General features: G+C 45.2%; 1 protein-coding gene across 5 annotated transcripts in view; it reads left to right on the plus strand.

Annotated features, from left to right (window-relative positions):
* The first annotated feature begins 589 nt into the window (after nt 1-589).
* LOC108242201 (nck-associated protein 5) overlaps nt 590-20,605 on the plus strand; it is a 147,056-nt gene continuing 127,040 nt past the window's right edge. Inside the window, exons 1-2 of one of the 5 annotated variants that reach the window (XM_037973898.1) lie at nt 590-735; nt 9,755-9,857. In XM_037973898.1, coding sequence (XP_037829826.1) covers nt 614-735; nt 9,755-9,857 — 225 coding nt within the window. In that variant the 5' untranslated portion in view covers nt 590-613. Of the gene's footprint in view, nt 831-9,610; nt 9,661-9,754; nt 9,858-20,605 lie in introns of those variants that run through there. The other 4 variants (XM_025008214.2, XM_017426905.3, XM_017426907.3 and 1 more) reach the window with 4 other exon arrangements.

The raw sequence follows: 20,605 nt of genomic DNA on the forward strand, positions 1-20,605 counted from the left end.
TAGGGGGCTACGGGCCGGGACTACGGGCTTAGAGCTGAGGGCGTCCACTCGGACTGATCCCTGCAGAGCTGGCGGCGGCCGGCATGGAGAACTCGCGTTGACGCTGCGACTCGTGTGCCTCCGTTTAAACGTGCGGGCAGGATTTACAATCCAGTCGCTGCCGCCTGAGGCTTCCGGTCCACTCAGCAGGTCCTACAGACGGGACGCTCCGAACTTAAAGACCCCTCAGAGAGGAGCCTCCTGCCCAAGACGCATTGGCAGCTCTTGTGTTTATGTGTTCGCCAGAAGAAGCGCTGCGTGTCCCTGCACATATCTGGTCTGTCAGCCGGGAGTGAGCGCTGCCGGCGTGCGTGTGGCGCCGCTCCTCGGGCCCTGGCGGTTGGTTAATAAACACGGGCCTGTCAACAGCTGCTGGTGATGTAATGTGGAGCTTCTCCTCGCTCTCCTTCCCCGCCTCGCCACGCCTCCCTCCTGCACCCCCCCGCCTTCTATTTACAAGTTTTTTTACTGGGTGTTGCTGCAGACTTCCAGCACAGATAGTGTGTGTGGCTATCCTCCCCCTTCCTCCCCCCTCCTCCCCCCTGCAACACTTCCAGGGGAATTTACAACAGGCATGTTTTTAGCTGCCATCAAAGGAGAGTCCACATCATCACATTGTCTTCCCAACCAAAATACTTCAGAGTGTCTGGGAGTGTCTGCAGAGCTGTTGAGAGGAGAGGAACCGGCTGCTGCTGAGTAAGTCCAAAGATTCCTGCTTGTTTGTCTGCAGACGTGATGGGGAAACGTCTAACTTTCTGCTTCACTCGCGGCCTGCGAGCGACGAGACGGATGTACGTCATGTTCGTAACGCAGGTTTGACCTAAGATGTCCTGAGAGTGGTTGCAGTAAAGTTTCCCCTTTAATGGTTAAAAACGCAGCTATTAATTAGGCTGTGGACACTTAATAAGCAGTAGATTAAAACTACGGTACTGCTTCTTATCTCACCGTTTACCTGCCTTCAAGTTAGGTTTTAAATACCAAAAATTTGTCAGGAAGTTGATTGCATTGGATTTAAAGTTGAGCAACGAGCAAAATCTTAGATTTTACTGAATATATTAACACTACATTGAAGCCGACTCACCATTTGACAAGATCAAGTCCTGTATGTTTTATAAACACTTTATAAATGTACGATTATTGTAGTTACCATAGCCCTATAGCTTCTATAAATTGTATTTTTATGTCGATTTTGACATTTTGTACTTCAAATATGTTTGTTTCACTTGTCTACGTAGTACCAATATTACTTAAACAAGTTACAGGTGAGCAGATCCTAAAAAATTCATAAAGATTTGATTAAAAATAAAATTAAAAGACTGGGAACACCTGGTTTGTACATGAAGGCTTTGCTAACTGATTAGCACAAGTTAAATAATGAGCTGTTTGTACATTTAATGTTTTTAAGTCTTCCAGTTTTACTTCCTTACATCCTTAAATATGTTCTGCAGTTGTGTTTAAAGATTAAATTGTAAAATTAAAAACAAAAGAAAGCTTTTTAGCTTAAATCTAAACTGTTACTTAGCGCATTAGCTAGGCTAATGCGTTACGTAACAAGGTCCACTCGCACCATATTTTATTTTCAGTAACATAGCAGCTTGATAAATATATTATTTATGACAAAAACTGTTGTTTAGCCCCAGAAAATAAATAACATTATAACTATAAAGTTTGTGTATGTAAGTTTATTTCAGGCATTTTGAATTAAACATCTAAAATTGCATGTTTACAAAAGATAACATTAGCTTTAGATTCTGCTCTCAAAATATAAGAATTTATAAGCCGATTGCAAGCATCACTGATGGATTTTTATGCAAAAAAAATAAAAAGTGTGTCCACGCGAATCGTTTTCCTATGAGACAATAACCTCCGTTGGGTGAAGACAACGTTCGTGCTTCTTTCTGTCAATCCGATCGTCAACAATGGCTCTCTGTGAGCGAAGGAGCGACGGCACAATGGGAAACATTCACATGCACAAACATGACTGTTAGCGGTCTGCTGATCAGATGCACGTCACATGACGCTCATACCAAAACCAAACGGAGAAGGGGGCACAGAGTGTGTTTCCATCGCGGTTGGGAAAAAATCCCCGTCCTTTTTTTGATGCTTTTTGCATCAACTCTTTGGTCTTCTGGATGTTTTCTAACTACAACGCTCTCATGAGAGAGTTCAGCTGAGTGTCATTGTCAGCTAAAGCATGCTAAGCTGCAGTAGAGGGTCCCACAACAGGAAGTTGAGTTTATTATTTCTTTCCAGGATGTATATGAAAGCATCCCACCCTGAGGATTGCAGGGGACTCCCCCCCTGAACAGAATGACGACATTGTTTGGGTTTATTTTTCCACACTGGACACCAAATTCCCTTCCAAGTTCCGCCGACTAAAGACTTAAAGCAGTTAGGTCGATTCATGTCAAAGAAAAGTTTGGCGCAGTTTTCAGCCAGGAGGTAATTTAGGTGGAACATCAGAGAACTGGTCTCGAGGATGACGGGATCAGTCATGTTTGACAAGATCTTTACAAGAGGCAGTTTGCTGCAGGAGCCTTCGGGCAAATCCTATCAAATTTATACCGGAATGAAACCGATGACGACATGGCAGGCGCCATCCAAAGGGCTGGTTGACGAAGCTCCATCCCCAAAGGATAAGCGCCGGCCGCCCCACCCTACCGACACGCCGGGAAAAAGCTCGAGCTTGATCAGACGCTCTTAAATCACTTTATTTGACCAATTAATGCAGTTTAAACACTGATAAAGTTACGGCAAACCCGGGCCTTTCTGCCTGATGACTGGTTTGTCGGGGGCATGTCTCGCCGTTTGAAGCTCCTAGAAACTGTAATTCCACGTTCGGCTGTGCCAGGATGCAGCTGGCGGCGCCGACCGTACCGGGACGCGTGCTGAAGCAGGACCCAACAAGCCGGCCGGCAGAGGGACTCCGAAGCGTCCCGTCAGCGTAGACCATCTGTGCTGCCGGCATGCAGATGGACGTCTCTGTGTGTCCACACATTAAAAGCCCACATCAGACGCTCGCACGCTTCAATTTTCTCCCCGATGAATGGAAAGTAAACGGCGGACGCCCCTCCCTCTTCCCTCCGTGTAGCAGGCAAATTAAAAGCGAGACTCGAACGTATAATCGTCCCAGTCATTCATTCATTCATTCTCCCAGGACATGGCAATCTGGATGAATCATTCAGAAGGAAAAATAAAGAGAGCTGGGTTCTCTATCGAGGAGCTGGGAGCAGGGGGGGTGCTTCGGCACCTTGGCGCTGACCTCCTTTTCAGCCGTCCTTTCATTCAAACCCAGCCATGGGACATGGAAACAAAATGAATTGGTTCCTGGGGCAAAAAGGGGTGCACCAATCAATGTCCAATCTCCCCTTCCATCCATTTTCAGGCCCTGGCACATCCGGGCATGTGCTCTTTTTAGGCCATATTGATCACAAACAGGCTCTTTATTTTAAAAGATTTATGAAATCATGCATTTCTCCGCTCGCCCTCCTTCAGCCTTTTCTTCCAGATGGCCTTTTAAATATTTACTTTAAGCTATACTGGAGCAGATACGTTTATGTATAAGCCATGACTAAACTGATTCAGAGGGAATTCTTTCATCGCCGTTTCCACTGCGGCCGTTGCCCAGTTTAATGTGTCTCATTTGAAGGGAGACAAAGTTCGAGGCACCCCCTGGAAGTTTATCGGAGGTCACAGCGATGAGGATTTCATACTTGTGCCGACTTTTATGCGCGTGAGAATGCCTGATTGCAGTCGGTACAAAGGGTGGCATTGTGTCGGGAGTGTGATCACATTTAAACCGTTTAATTACAGAAGCCCAGGGCTAAAGAGAGAAATTAACTTCCAAGAATCTGTTAAAAACAGCGAGGCAGACCTGCGGCCCTTAAGGTCGGGTCATAGAGCTGAACATTTCTGATTTAAAAACCCACAGTAGCTAGTTAAAGCTGTTAATATTAAAGCCTCAGCTACGCAGCTGTGGGCGTATTTATCACCGGCGCCGCTTTCTGTTTGTTTGAAAACCAAATCAGGTGAAACGAGAAGGTTTTGAAATAGCCACGCTTTTCCAATAGGTGGCGATAGTGTCGACATTAATATGTTAAAATCCAACGAACGCGTTAGAGGATGGACCAGCTGGAGGAGTTCTGGAAGAATCTGACGGCCTCTAATCGACAGCGTCAGGGTAAAGGAAGCCAGATGTGTGTGTGGTAGGGAGGAAATGGTAAAAACGGTTTCATAGTTGTTGTGGTTTCTAATTCACTCTGTGTGAAGTGCTGCTACATCGAATCTGCATGGATAAACCAAAAACGTGTATGATTTGTAGACTTGGATCGTTTGCAAGGAGCGCCGAACGGAACGGGTCCCTTCGGTCCCCCTCACCCAGGGCTCATTCTGCCCCAGAAACAGCTAAAAGTGCTGGTAAAAGCCCAGTGATTTGCCTTCTTTTCTTTTTTTTATTATTCACGTCCCAGCTTACAAAAGAACAGTATCAAATCGGAGCCATGACGATCCATATTCATGGCCAATCTGGGCTTATTATGGCCGTTTATCCGTGAGGCACACGGCCCGTTTCCCCCGACCACCCCGAGCTCTCGGTGGCTCTAAGTGTTATCATTAAGCTGTTATCCCCCCCACATTATCCCTGTTTATAGTTTGGAGCTGTGTGGGGCTTTGTGACCTCAGCTGGGTCCTTCCTTGTTGCTGGAGCAGATGTTAAAGAAGAGAATCACCCTCCCCTTCCTCCCCCCCCAGCCTTCCCACCTCAAACAACCATCCTGCCTCGCCTCCTCCTTACACCCTGGCATCTAATTAGGTCGACAACACAAAGACTCCCAGATGTCAGCGTCCTCCTGGCCTCCTTTGATTATATCTTTTCCACCCCGCTGGCTGCCTCGGCGACCGTGCGGCCTGTAGGCGTCGACGCGTGTCACTTTGCTCCACACTGGACCGCTTCGACAGATCGGTAATTGCCTTCGGTGTAAATCAGGGGGAAATCGGGAGAGAGGGAGTTCAGTCGGGGCTCTTCCTGCGACTGAAAGCCACTCATGAGTTCCTCGTTGGAACTGTGACGTGTTGTCTTTAGGTCGACACCAGCTGGGTCACCAAGGCAGGCCATTTTAAGTGTTTCATTTCCTCTCAGAACACGAACAACCTGGATGGCGCTGGTTTTACACCATGATTATAACGTTCAGCAGCTAGTCAGAACGAATATTTCAAGGATGAGACGCCTCCATTAAAACCAAATTCTCAACCCGAAAAAATGAAAAAATGTGCTGTGTGCGCCATCAGTGTTCAGAAACTCTTAAACTACTTTTTTTTACGAGGATTATGAATTAACACACCTGAAACCTGACTGAACTGGAGCTTGATTGAATCGGATTATAATTAATTGGTATTAAATGGATACCCTGGTTATGACTGAGAGGAAACTTCTGGGTTTTCTGAAACAATTGAAGCACAAATTCCCATTTTAAAAAGACATTTATTACTAATGGATTTAATTTTACTACTTTTGAATCTGATTCATTTGGCTTGAACGGGACTCTTATCTAAAAATGGTACAGTCCGTTTAATTTTATTCCCAAAGTAACCTGAAACTGCGTGGCTAAGGGTTAAAACTGGTTTGAATGAGACTGCAGTGATCTGGAATAAATTAGACGATTTATGTCTTGAATTAAATTTATTTTATACATACTGGACTGAAGTGGATCATAATTGGAACGATTCAGACTGAACTGGATTGAATTAGGATTAAACTGGACGTGTTTTGACTGTTCAGTAGGACTACGGTTAATTTAACACGAACCAGACTGAATTGAACCATAGCTGGACTGATTTGGGCTGATGTATAACTGGAATGAATTGTACTTTTATTTAAATTGGTAACATATATAATTATCTGTAATCAAACTAGTAAACTTTGTTTACTTGTTTAATTGGATAACAGACCAGTTAAATAGATTCCAGTGAATCTGACTGCAGTTAAACTTTTGTGGCTTCAGACAAAATAAAGGAAGGAAATTGGATTTAGACATTAATCTGACGCACAAAAAAAAAATACTAGGAGAACTCGTTTTACAGAACTAAATTAATTTCCAACCAACAGTGGCAGAAAATGGACCCTCTGCTGTTTGAACGTTCCAGTCTGTAGATTTCTTGAAGCTTCCAATAATATTAAAAAAAGGTCAAAGACCACCCCTGGTTTATGGTCACACTTTATATTTTTCTACACTCATTTAATCAATATAAGTTGACACTTTTATTCTGAAAGGTTAAAGACTTCCTTATAGTATTTAAAATCCATTTAGCGACGTCTGTAAAGCTTTCAAACTCATTAAGAGCTAATAAAATGTTTGGAAAGGAAGAATCTACAACCTAATTATGTGTCGTAGACAACAAAACACCCAAATTATGTGAATCTATTTCAGCTTTTTAACTTTTGTTCTCCCCTCTGAACCTTCCTGAAACATTTCTCTCGACTTCAGATTTAGTACAAGTTCACATTTTTCAGACTTTTAATTGGAAAACGACCACATGTTGTCAGCACAGGCAGTCGTTTCTTTTGCCATCGACATGGAAACTTGCTGCTGAAGGCAAAAAAAGAGAAGACAAATCATTGTTCTGTTTGTTTTAAATGTCAGTCGAAGGCGTGTTCTTGTGCTTTACGACCTGCCTTTATCTGAATGCCCCTGACATTTGGCCTTTAAGGTGTTTTTGACTAATTTTTCTCTTCCAATCGATCCGTTACCTCATACACTTTAACCTTTAAGAGAACGGTCAGCGGATCTACGCTGCTTTAAATATCCTCTGCCACCAAAATGTGGATTACGGTGATTCACCTGATTCTGGACGGCCAACTGACCTTAGTTTAAGAGCCATATGAATGAAATGAGCAATTTGATGACGTTACAGGTGAGCATGCAGCTTTGACACCTGGGTGGTGGGTGTGTCGTGTGGGCGAGGCTGTCACCTGGTATGAATGACGTGTTGTGGCGTTCTGGCTTAGTATGAACGAGGAAGTTGGATGCGCCGGGGGTCGTCGTATTTTCTGTTGACCGTGTTTATGGTGCTATCGAGGTAATGCCATGCACTTATTACTCTGAAATCTGAAGTATGGAAATTTAAATGGAATAAACCAGATTATTGCATAAGACCTGGAGAAATTCAATAAAACGAGCGTCGGACAGATAGATTCACGGAAATTAGCCCAGTGCTGTCCTTAATACCATCATTTATTTGCCGCAGAATTACTTAGCAAACAGAAAAATGGCTCCAACTTGGTCAGTTTGACAGATATTCTGCTAAGGTTTGGTGTGGTAGTAGCTGAGAGTCTTCTCCAACACAGACTTTGAGTTCGAACAGGTTGAACACAGTATAGTCATTTTAAATTTCGGATATTCTTCTAAAACTGTCATTAAAAAGTGTTGGGTGATATGCGTTCCTTGGAGGAATGCTGGGTCTTTAATATATTGTTTGCCTTTGAATCCGATGGCATAAATGTGGTATCCTTCCTTTTTTTTAAGGCTCCAGAGGAAACTTAAACACGATCTGAATTCTGTGCAACTGCTGTAATGCTGGTTATTAGTCATTCTCACAGACAGGCATGAATGTGACGTTTCTGCATCATTAAAGGCGCTTCATCCCACTTCCTGTTCACTGATTAGGCAACTTCCTTCTGCACGGGATCGCCTAGAGCGCCTCCGAAACGTAAAAGTGAGTTGGTTTTTGTGGTGTGGGGGGTTTAGTATTCATCTCATTTATTCTGAGGGGGGTGCTGCGTTATTTATTTATTTATTTATTGTTTTAGAAGAGCAACATCAGGCGAGAACAGGGAAAAACTCATACATCCGCACCAGACTGGCGTCTGCAGCTCCGTGTCGATGAGCGAGCGGGATCGGCAGTGGATGGAACGTGTCAGGTTGATGCGTGGGGATGTTTGACAAGTGCAGTCAGGCTGATGAAGGCTCAGGCGGGGTGTAACGGATACAGCCTCCAGCGGAGACAAAGGCCACGGTTTGGGGAAGTGTGGTTGCATAAGTAGGTTTACAGTTTGGCCTTGTTTTGGACCGAGCCGAATGTGGCACAAAGGAAAGTTTCTACATTTTAAAACTTATGTTTTCTTGGCAGTCAGGCAGAAAATCCACTCTCTACCAATTCTTGGGTTTTACGTATTGGGAAATAAAAGAATAAGGACTTTTACCAAGTTCTAAAATGATTCAGATTGCTGTCATTTATTCAACAAAGTCCGTCTCGCTGCTTCCGTAGGATTTAAGGTGGAAAGGATTGGCTGAGCGCTGCTGATCAAATCCACTTCAGAACCTCCTCAGTTTGCTGCTCTGGGAAGGGTCAAAGGTCACATCCAAGCTGTTTGGAGTCCATCGTTCTGCAGAGAGAACATTGGGGAACAGTTAAGATGCCTGCCAGTCTTCCCGTGAGTGCTTGTCCCAGAAAAGTCACCCACAGGTCAGACTGTGCAACGCTCAGAGAAACGAGCTCCATTTCAGATTTGACGGGCCTCAGTTAGCAGGTTAAAGGTCATGAAGTCGAACTGAGTGAACTACAAGATGGCTAATCCACAGCATATCAGCTGTCGAGCACAGTGGTGGAGGGCCGTTGGTTTGGGTTCCTTACTGTCATCGAGTCGCTCATGAGCTCCTCACAGTTGGACAGATGGTCTCACATTTGACTGTACAACAGACCAAACCCGGTCTCGACGGAGCCGGACAGTGATCCCAAACTCAGCAGGTAATCTACAACAGAATGACTCAAAAAAGAAAAAGAGCCGAGGTCCTGGAACGGTCCAGAGTCCAGGACCTCAGTCTGACTGAAATGCTGTGGTGGGTCCTTCATAGAGCCGTGCTGAAATATATATATGCATGCTTCAATCAAATAAAGCAACGTTGTAAAGAAGAGTGGGCCAAACTTCCTCCCCAGCGATACAGGAAGCCTATTAAAATGAGTCAAAAACCCACTACTGTGGTTTTTGGCTACAAAAGTTGGTTCTCTAAGCTGCTGAATCATGAGATGACCTAACTTTTACACACAGCTTTTCTGTTTTGGCTCCATTTTGTTTATTAAATAATGACTCAGTGGAATCTGTGGTTTCCGTACACACTTTGTAAACCCTTGATTCTTATGTCCCGATGTGTAAAACCCTCGACTTGAACAAAGGTGGACTTTCTTTTTGACTGCTCACGTGCAGCATTTGGTCGAAAGTGCTTTTTTTTGGTCGTTCTAGTCCATTTGGACTCTTTTATTCAGGGAGTTTCTGACCCCGAGGTGTCCAACAGCTGACCTTTGACCCCTTCCTCGCCCATGAGGAAGTGGTGCGCTTACTCTGTGCTCCGCCGCAGTGAATCCAAAACCCTGGGTTCTTTGTAAGAGGCTAGTAAGCGTGAAGTGTTTGTTTTCTGCCGCAGCCTCGCTCAGGCCAGGTCCGACTGGTTCCCAGCTCTGTTTGGAAAGGTTTTAAAAACAAAAAGGGCTGCAGCTCGGCGGGGGGGGGTTTGGGGTTGGGTCGCAGCAGCAGTCCTGTCAGGCCTGAAAAGATCCACTTCTCTGTGGAGAGGAGAAACTGAAAGCAACTCCGGGCGAAGGAAGCTGGACTCTGACCGGATCTAGAAGGTGAAAAGGCCCGCTAACAGAGGAAACGTGACCCGCCGGACGTGAGGTATTCCTTATTGACTTCATCCACCCCTCCCCTTTCCACTCCCTGCAGGGCTTCCCAGGTGTGTGGACCGCCGCGGGGCAGAGGAGCCATGAACCGACACCTGGAGAGGAGACAGGAGTTTACAGGATTGTCTCTTGGAAGCGGCTCACCGGTAAGTCGGGCTCGAAGGGAACTGGACTGAAGTTTTCTCTCCAGTCGTTTCTTTTATTTTTGGAAGCGTGGTGTCCTGGCTCTGGCTTGTTTGGTCCCCACAAAGCGACGGATGGGGAGCTTTGTTTCACTTCCTGAGGTGAAGCGGTCTCCTTTTTTTCTTTTTCCCAGAGAGATCCACTTACGCTGCCTCCTAGGATCAAAATGGCAGCGTGAAAAGGAACTCCACGGAGCGCGAAACGTCACAAATTCAACGATTGCGGCTCTAAAATGAAACCGCTCACGTAAACACACCCACGTGTGAAACAGTGGAGAGAAAAGCCGCCCCCCCCTTCCTCCCTCGCTGGTTAAATACTTGGCTTCCGCCGGTGACTGACAGCCTTATCTCGACGTCGGGTGGCTTCTGCGGGTCACAGGGGTGGGAGACTTGTTTTGGCTCGGGGTGAGCTGAAGGTGAATCTGCTCGCCACAGGCTCTCTGGGATGTCGAGTTCGGCCTGTTGCTGCCTCCTGCGTTGTGTCTCTGCGAGGGAGAACGATTCACAGCGCTCTCAGTACCGTCGGCGCACAGGAAACCACAAATCAGGACGCTCAAAAATGTCGTTTTGATCAAGCGAGGCTTCATTCCTTGTAGCTTGAATCTCTCTGAAAGGACGAAACCATTTAACTGGTTACTTTTTTTTGTTCTCTTTAATGAAGCCAACACGGGTTATCTTCATCGACTTTGACCTGCCTGAATCTGCTGACCCGTCTTAGCTCACGGCTGACGAGCAGAGCTTTAACCTGGTGACCTTTGACCCTAGATTTAGTGGCTTAATCCTTCCCTTCGATAACTGTAAATTCATTAAACTGACACCAGCGTAGGTCCTTGAAGGCTGATCTGTTTTGGCCTCATCGATTTGATTTTTATTTACTTTTTTTGTTGATGCAGCAATAAACCGACTGTAGTTAGTCGCTCCTGAGCAGCTAAGAACGATTAAATATCTGTTTACTGATTGGAGAAAAGGATGGTCATGAAGTGTTGCACCAGGCTTTTTCTTTGCATTTAAGAGCTGGAAAAAAACCCCTCAAATTTGCAAAATGTTTCAAATATTTTTCACTCGTTTTCGGTTTCAGATCAGTGGGACATCTTTACATTTTTGGAGGCAGATTTAAGGTTGAATCAAAATAAAATATGAAGTCTAAGATTTTCTTGGTGCGTTAGATACTGATCCATCCGAACAGAACGGTCTCGAAGCGAAAGCTTTGATTGTTTGGAGAAGGTTACAAACAATTAACGTCTTACCTGTCGTAAATGGCGTCCAGTTTGGAGAAACGACCAGATCAACCTGAGCGAACTCAGAAATGGCTACAGCTTGGTCAGTTTTACAGATACTGAGCCATAACTTGGCGAGGTAGCGTGGTCATCCAGAAATGGCTACAACTCTGTCGTTTCTAGCGTTCGAGGATCTGAGCTTAGAACCGAGCGACAGTTCCTTCGGGGCGGCGATCTGCTCTGGTCTTGGTCTCACTCGGACTAGCAGTTCGCTCGTAAATCCAGTCAGGATTAAGTACAAAGTCAGATATTGTTGAGGTGTCGGCGTTTGCGTCCTTCACTTCCTGTTTAATGAGCTCAAACGCTGCCCGCACCCTTTGAACCATTCATGTTCAGCTCAATCAGGAGTACCACACTATGACTTTTAGCATTTGTAACCTTTATACTTTTCAATTAATTGCTTTTATTTACAAAACATACACTGAGATCTCAAAATCCTTCCACACTTCTAGTTTTTTTTTTTTAAATCTACCTCAGCAAACGTGCTCTCTGTTACCTCTTCAGTCCACCGTTTTGTTCAACAAATTTCAGCTGCTGATTTTCATGCTTCTTATTTATTTATTCATTGTTGGCTTAAACCCGAGCCTGTGAATCATTTTCCACTCGAGCTGAGACAACGGAGCGAATCTGGAACACGTTGATGAGACGTCCGGGTTTATATTTAATCGCCCGCGGAGGTTCAGATCCGTGAACGCGTCATCTCGGGCGATGACTCGGCGATATTTGCCGCGTCTCGCCGTCGATGTCTGGTGTGTCGGAGCTTCGGCTTCTGGTCGGTTCTGTAGCTTTAATTGTTTAAATTGAAGACAGAGCAGCTGGAGTCGCTGCGAGGCTGAAACTGGGTCATGTTTGTGGTTCGGGTTTATGATTCAGCACACTCACATTTGTCCACTCCACCAGCCATGCGTGCAGTTTTCCCCCCTCATTTCCCCATTTTTATTTCATGTCACCCCTTCCTTTTTTTTTAGCTTACCACCTCCACATTTTACCAGCTTTATTCTTTTTGTCTTTTCTGCATTTTTAAATCCCATTTTCTTTCTTTTTTTTAGCCTGATTAGCAGGAGCAGCAGAGGCGTGTTGGGTTGATGTATTAGTGGGACACGAAGGAGCCTGAAGCCCTTTTGGTGGAGGTCCAGCACAGAAAAGTGGAAACTGGTTCAGTTTCTGCAGCAGAGTGTTTCAAAATAAAGAAATATGCAGATATATGTATCTAATTTAGTCCAGTAAAAAGCGCCAGATGTAACCAGCCTTTAATTTATCGCTCCTTTTTTGCCTTTGGAACCAGATAATTTGGTGTGTATGTGTCTGTTAGCAAGATATCTCATGAACCATAAGATGAATTTTAATGAAAACTTCCAGAAAACTAATCATTGGATGAATATCTACAACTCAGCTGTGGTGGCCATCTTGAATCAGCTTGGCTCCAAGTGGTGACCGACCTTGGAAAACACAAAAACCGGCTCTAACTCTGTGAATTTTACAGATATTAAGCTAAAACTCAATGTGGTAGTAGCCGAAAGTCTCTTTCAACACGTACTCTGAGCAGTGATATGTCTTTATAATATTACATGAGATTGAGCACAACATTATTCTCAAAGTTGGACCAAAGTGGCTTCAACTTTGATCGTCTCGTGGCGAGGGTCGAAGTTTAAAACTGTGGCGGGTGACATGCATCCTTTATGCTTTAATGAGCCATTGTTCAGTTTCTGGTGGCTCACTTTGAGGCCGTTCAGGTTTTATCCTTTTCGTGCCGACGTGGGCCGGAGACATCGTGGCCCCCGTGGCCCCCGCTGGGGCCCCGGCACAGATAAAACCCACTAAGTTCTGTAAACACTCCTTTTCCTGGGAGGATATGAGCCACAGATACATTTATTTTTTCAGGCATCTGAGAAAACACAAGGCAGCTCTTTTTTTTTTTGACATTCCATCAGCTGGACGGGGGCGCGAGCTCGTCGTGTTCTGGTCTCTTCCTTCGGTGTCACCTGTGAACCGGTTCGGACCGACTCTGGACAGACAACCCCCCCACCTCGGGGGGAGATGGGGGGAGGTTATGTTGTCACTCCTTTTTTACAGATGATCACACTGGTTGAACCCTTCAGATGTTTCAAAGATGGCGTGTTTCACGGCCAATTTAGGATGAGATATTTCCCACTGAGGACCGTCCCTGAACGGGGTTCAGCTCAAACTGGCTGACAAAGGTTGACACATGTCAGCTAAGGAAGAGGAGGAGGAGGAGGGATGTTTGCTCATCTTTGTGGATGAAGTCGGATCACACAATCCATCTAATTTCACATGAGTCGGTGCAGAAGGTTATTTTCAAGGTTTGACCTAAACGACTGATCATTTCTCAACAACCTTTAATTCAAACTCCAGTGTGAAGAGAGACAACATTTTGTTTCATTATAGACCCCCCCCCCCCAACAGGAAGTAAATCTCTAATCTGGATCATGTTCTGGAGCTGCAGCAGCGCTCACGAGTAACTGGGGCACCGTTCGCGTTACATAACGGCCGTGTTGCTGGGCTGATTCTGCGCTCCCGTTTTATTTTTATCGTTTCGATGCCGCCTGCAGATGAAACTCTCATCGTCATGCTAGGATGTGCACGGCGAGCCCGACGGCCGCTGACGGTCTGTGAGCTGATGGTGAACGCCACCAGCCGGCTTTAAGTAGGTCACCACAGAGGCTCTGTCAGGGGTCCACCCGGCACAGAGGAGCGTGGTGAACTGAAATCAACCATTTTTAAAAAAAATGGCCATCTTACTAGGATTTTATTTCTGATGTCTCATTTTCCATTTTCAAAGTTGAGTTTGGCAGCACTTCCTGCTCCTGAATGGCGAGCGGCGCCAGCAAAGGGTCCGTGCTCGTTTACGTTTGTGGATCTGTTTGCCAAATGTCTCCTGATTTTAATGAAACTTTTTAAGTTTGTAAATTAACATCAAGCAGTTACTCTCATAACCATTTGGGGGTTGATCAAATTCAAGATGACTGCCACAGCTAGTCGACCTTACAAAACATGGATTTTAAATTAGCCAGTTTTGTAGAAATCGAGCTAAAATTTGGTCTATTAGATGCAGAGAGTCATAAGCACAACTTTGTGATGACCAGAAGTTCAGATTTGTCCTCCGTGGAGGACATTCATAAACCTGAATGTCTCCCACCCACTGCATGCTACAGATTTAACTCCTTTTGGTATCTACAGAGGACATTTGGGACTTTTAAGTGATACCAGATGTAAAGGGGTGGGGCTTTGGTACCTTTTATAAAGATTGGGGAGAACAAAAAAATGTGATTGGACAAAATTTTTATTTGTCAAGAGGATATTTTGAGCACTAACTGATTAAACCTTTGCCATTAATTGTTGGTCATCTCAGTTTGTTTGGCAAATTTCTCATGAACCACGAGACCGGATTCATCAGTAGCATGTGGAAGAACCATACACAGCCACAACATCTCCTCCTCACGCTGCTCACTGGCTCGGTCACACGCTGCTGTGGGACGACGTCCAATTCTCAGCCCATTCCAGCCGTCGCGCTCCCAAATTCAAGAGGTCGTCTTAAAGTGTTGTTGTCTCAAAGGACGGAGGATTCGGCCTCAAAACGGCAGGATTGCCTCTGATTGCTCGTGGGCGCCCGATAAGAGTCAAAAGCAGAATAAACATTTCAGCAGAGAAGATTAGGAAAAATTTGGTCGTAACCCGACAATGTGGCTCCATTTAAGGAAACAAAAACAGGCTTTCCAAAGAAATAATCAACCAAACACAAATTAAACAAACTAATGAACTTGTTTGTTGTCAAGCCGATTCAAGATGGCCTCCACAGCTAATCCACTGTCCGACTCGGTCAGTTATACAGATAGTGACATGAAACTTGACGACATAGTAGCTAACGCATCCTCTAAGCGCTCTCGTGACATCATCACGTAACGATGTTTCAGGTTTGATCAAACGTCTCGTCGTTAAATGATTTTAACCTAAAAGTCTCAGATTTAAAGAAGCAGCCTTCCTGGGAGGACTATAAATGTAATGAATATAATTAACATTTAATTACCAATTAACTGGATCACGATTAAAAATGGACAAAGGAGAAGAGCCTAAAATTAAACGTGAGCGTAGAGAATTACAGAACAGTTCTGTGCTCATTTGTTCCAGCTGCTGATTTATACTTGGACACATTTTCATCAAACCTAAAACGGATTTAAAAGCCGCTGTATCCGAGCCCGGCTGGTTTAAGTATCTCGCGGTCTTGTTCACGGACAAAAAGGGCGTTCCTCCGGCCTCTTTATGGTGAACGAGCTGAGCCAAAAAGTCCGTCTCCAGTCCAGCCCAGTCACGAGATCCCGACACGAGCAGCTAAAATGAGCTTCAAGCCGTTAAACACAAAAGGCTGCAAGAATACCTTTTGTGCGATTTCCCTTTATTACCATTGTCCCTCACGTAAAGCAGGGCCAGTTTCTTTTATTTTATTTTTTTATTACAAACTGGATAAAACTCGCAGCGGATTCTTGGATCTCGCCGCTCCAGAGATCAGGTGTCGTCATTCGCCCGAGTTCAGCAGAAACCACATTAAAAGCTGGAAGAGTTTGCAGATTCCTTGGAGTTTTACCAACTCTCTCACCTTTGTGCACCTGGCTTAACTTTCAGATTGTGTTGTTTTTTGGAGTGTTTCTCTTAAAACGGACCAATCTGTGAGTTAAAAGGTTCTCCGCTCGTTTTGAAGAAACCTGCACAATCCTGGTCATCATCGTGTCTGTAGAAACGGAACACCTGGGTTCTTCCTGTCATAAACCTTGAACTTAAAGAAGCCTAATTTGGCGACGGCGTCCCAGTTTCTCCTCCTCGAAACTCCTTTTCTCTGCCAGCTTTCGTAATCTGTGCAGCGGTGCAATCATGCTCAGAGATAATTGATAACAAAAGGCCAAATTGAAAACACTCTGCGGGGGAGAGCTGATAATCAAGTGCTCCAAATTACTGATTAAACGCTCGCTGAATAGCTGTGAGTCGTATTGAATAAACAGCATGTGGTAGAGCTTTCCTGTTTATCTCCAAAGTATACGAGCTCGGCTCCGTCCCCCCGGCTTTTGTCAAACCGCCTCCTCGTATAAAATCATTTTTTACGTGCTGATTCGGTGCCACGTTCTTGTTTCTGGCTCGTTTTGTCAGCTCACTTGCCCCCCCACCCCCACTCCCCCCACCCTCCGGCGAATGCTAACCAATAAAATTGTCCCAAAAACAGACAAATGAGTTTTGGTCAACGCTGGATTGAGGTGCGAATGAATGAGGTTGTGTTTCTGGCACGAGGTCCGCTTGGCAAGAGTTGGTTTCCTCCTCTTTCCCCACAAACATCCCATTACAGCTGGTTAAAGCCTGCTGCTGAGAGGAGAGGTGGGTGATAATGTTTTTACCTGAACGCCTCGTGAACCGCCGGACGGATCACCGCGTGTCCGTCTGCAACCAAGCAGCTGATTTAGTTGAAGATGGCAGCCAGAACTAATCACATCAGATGAACTAACACAGGATGGCTATAAATCAGCTGCAACATCAAATTTGAGCTCATCTCTATAATTGAGACTTTAACAAAACACACAGAGCACGAGATCCTGTAATATTGCGTCTTGTTTTCAAGTTTTGACCAAAAACATGTCTGTTCCGTCGTTTCTCAACATTCGGGGCGGTGGTTACAACCCCGAGTCCCGTAGCTGGATGGGCAGAAACGTTCAGTCATGTTTCAGCTGCTCTGTAATGGTATCAAACCCTCCTCGAAGTAATTGAATATAATTAAACAGTGGAAATTCGGCGACAATGCCGCCCCTTAGCGTGGGCCTCGTTCTCACGCCGTGCACCGTACAGGATGCCAAGCTCTGGGGACGGGCGCTCCCTGGTTGCTCGTGTCGGCGTGATTCCTGAGAAAGCGTTGGAAAGTGTGCGGCCGAGGCTGATTTGGGCGGCAGCCAGTTGCATAAGCTGAAGTGTGAGACTGTGGCTCCTCCAGGAGGAGTCTAAATCTCTTTGAGTGCTTTTAAAGTTTCCCAGCGGGAGGCTTGGGGGGTGGACCGGCTCCCCCGGCGTGCAGGTGACATACCGCACATACCTGGGCTCGCGGCGTGGGTCGCCACGGGGCCGCGGGCTGTGGGAACCCGGCAAACCCAGAGACACCCGCTGACTTTGAGTGGCAGGAGATGTTAAAGTTTCCTTCTCCTGCCTCGTGGGAACACTTCCCCTCTCATGAGCCTCACCGCCGTCCGCCATTACTTTTTGTTTTTTTTTCTCCTCGACTCCTGAAATCCAGTGGCTTCCTCCACATATTTACCCACATGCTATGGAGCCTGAACCACTTTTAAAGTCTCCAAGAAACAAGATTGTTGCCGTTAATGTGTTTTTATTAGCACTGCATCATATACTGTAATGCTAAATACTAAAGAGATTAAGTTCGTTAGCTGAGTTGGCTTTAATGGGGGGAGGTTGTGCTGACTGAGTAGGGGTTCAAAAGCCAGAGCCAATTTTTAGAAATGGCCATAATATAAAGGCATTTTTAATTTATTTTTCAATTCTTGTACTTTTAAGTTTAAAAGCAGCGTTCATTCTCATTGCTAATCACTATTTAAGCAGAGAAACATCTAAAACCTGCAGGATGGTGGCCCATCTGGGACACCACTGCCTTGGACTTTTCCTACTCATTGCAGCAAGCGTTGGCCCAGATTTCTTTGAAATACCTGATTTCAATGAGTGGAGCACTTAAAGACCTGCCGAAGAGCAGAGAAACAACAAAAACCTGCAGGATGGTGGTCCTCCGGGACCAGGATTGGACGCCATTGGTAAACGTTTTGACAACTACGTATATTTCAGTTAACTGCTTCAGTCAAGAAAAGCATCTCTACCGGGAAAGGATCATCATGCTGCCCACAGATGGGTCTGTCAATCAGCTGAGGATGCTTCTTAAATTAATCTGGATTGGTTTGAGCATAAACAGTCAGAATAATTAGCAAACCAATCAGTCGGTCTTCTACAAACTAAAGACTGCTGAGTTATAAACAACCCAATTAGCTCAATGCAATAGGGCCTAAACTTGGTTATTTGGCTTAACAGCTGCCATTAGATCCCCTCCGTCCACCTCCTCCTATTAATGCGTTTTTTATACTAAAGTTATTTGGCTCCGGTTTGTCTTCTTGTGCCTCCAATCTTCTGTAAATTTGATTTGAATTCATACAACATCAGCAGGTTTTGCGTCATTCAGTGACCAACCAAGCTGATCCGCTTCCTCTAATCCGACCCGACTCGCGTGCGCTAATTGGCGCGGAAACCTTCCGAGCCGTGGCGTGAGATGGCTGCTGCTAATCAGCTGAGGTTAGACACACTGTTATCCTTGGTAACTAAAGGTTTATCGCTCGATCAAAAGCACTTTAACAACATAAAGGAAGCTTTTTGCTCCGTTCTGAGGAGCTTTTTTACTTTGTAGTGCTTCCTCCCGCTCGGGGCCATCGTCCAGCTCTTATAATTGGATGTCTGTTTTCCCTCGGCCAATAAGGCCCCTCTTTGTGTCCTTTGAACCAAGGGGCCAATTATGGACTCTTTTCCTCCCAATCACGAAGAAGATCAAAGTTGATACTGGGGCTGCGTGCAGTTGGAATCACATGCATTGTTCCCGAAACATTAACGCTTCGCACCAAACTCTGTTCGTCCTCAGAAACACAGAGGGCCTTTTGTAAGAGCTGCAGTCAACCCGGACGGGGGGGACACAGTGCCCCCCCCTCTCTATATCAGCGAGCCTTATCTCCCCTGCAGGAACAAATACTGATTCAGTGTGTCTTTACTTTCACTCCAGGCTCAAGCGGAGGATTATCTGGACAAGCGAATCGCACGGCTGACAAAGAGATTTGTTGTTCGGCGAGATTTAGAGGGAAACTGATAAGGGAATAAGGCTTTGATTGGACCACTTTCGTGCTTCGCGCCACTCGAACAGCTGTAATCAGATCAGATGTTCACACTCGCCCCGAAGAAACCACATTTCCTTTTCTTGTGCATGCAGTTTATATTTATATCTCTGTCCCCGCTCCTCCTCTAAACAAATATAAACCAAACCAAATGTTGTCTATTTAAATAAAATAAAGTAAACTCTGATAGAAGTTAGCTCTTGGGTCCTTATAGTTCTTATGATTGGTCACGTTCCTTTTCCTTCCAGTGGTCACACAGAGCTGATGTTGATGGAGGCTAATCTCGTCAACAAGACTGGAAACATTAGCCGCACACATTTGGACCGAGCCCAAGAGGTTGTTTGGCGTATGTAGATGAGGAGCCATGTTTGGATCCAGCGGGTTCAGATGTGAGCTGGGTAAAAACTGGCAGCTAACAGGATTGGACGTGCAGATTAAAACCCCGAGGCTGACGAGGGGCTGCATCTGTCAGCACGAGGAGGGGAAGCCCACCTTCTCACCTTTCAGCTGGGGCGTCTCTGTCCGTCCCGTCCCCCCACCCTGCCTTGGTAAACTGGGTGTGAGGCGGGCGGGGGTCGAACAATGAGGCCGTCCTGTGTTTACATCCTCCTCATCAGGCGCAGGGCCAAATCCTCAGCTGGAGTCTGTCTGTTTCTTTCATGCTCGCTTTAAAACGGGGTGTCCAGTCCTGGTCCCTGTGGGGGACCACCGTCCTGCAGGTTTCAGGTGTTTCTCCGCTTTGACACACCTGATCTGAATGTCTGAGTGATTACCAGATTTCTGCAGAGAAACATCTAAAACCTGCAGGACGGTGGTCCCCCCCCCCCAGGAACCAGGACTGGACGCCACTCCTTTTAAGACAAAAGCTTTAAATGTTGAGTTTACTGCTTTTTAACAAAAATAGGAACAAATGAAACCATGTTGGTTGAGTTGATTTGGGCTACCATGACTCGTTGGAGGTCGGACCTAGTTTAAGGTTGCAAATCACTCGAAACTACAGAATACACGGGTTCAGAAAAATAGTTTTTAAATTTCAAATAATTAAACAAAAAGACGTTCAGTGTTCCAATAATCTGAAGATGAATGTAGCTTTAAAAGTTTGCAGAATATTTGAATTAGTACGGTGGCCTAGATGTGCATTTTAAAACAATCATACAGCCTTATATGTACCGGGTATTTACCTGGTACGTTGGCTAGTACTTAACCAGCTGTGTAACCCGCTACTATCTATGTATCCTGGTACATTACTTGGGGTGTACCATGTTCATATTTTGACACATATCCTGGAACGTAATGGGGTACCTACCTGATTGTGTTATGTATTTCTACTAGTGCTGGGCGATATGGAAAAAATTCTATATCACGATATGGATAATTTTATATCACGATAACGATATATATCACGATATACCCCAATTACGTACGTTGTCAGTTATTCTCTGAAAAATATGAAAAAAAAATCTAATTTCTTACCTTTTTCAAGCTTTATTTCGAAGTGACATTTAACTGA

The sequence above is a fragment of the Kryptolebias marmoratus genome, linkage group LG23, assembly GCF_001649575.2.
Source record: "Kryptolebias marmoratus isolate JLee-2015 linkage group LG23, ASM164957v2, whole genome shotgun sequence".
Taxonomy (NCBI): domain Eukaryota; kingdom Metazoa; phylum Chordata; class Actinopteri; order Cyprinodontiformes; family Rivulidae; genus Kryptolebias; species Kryptolebias marmoratus.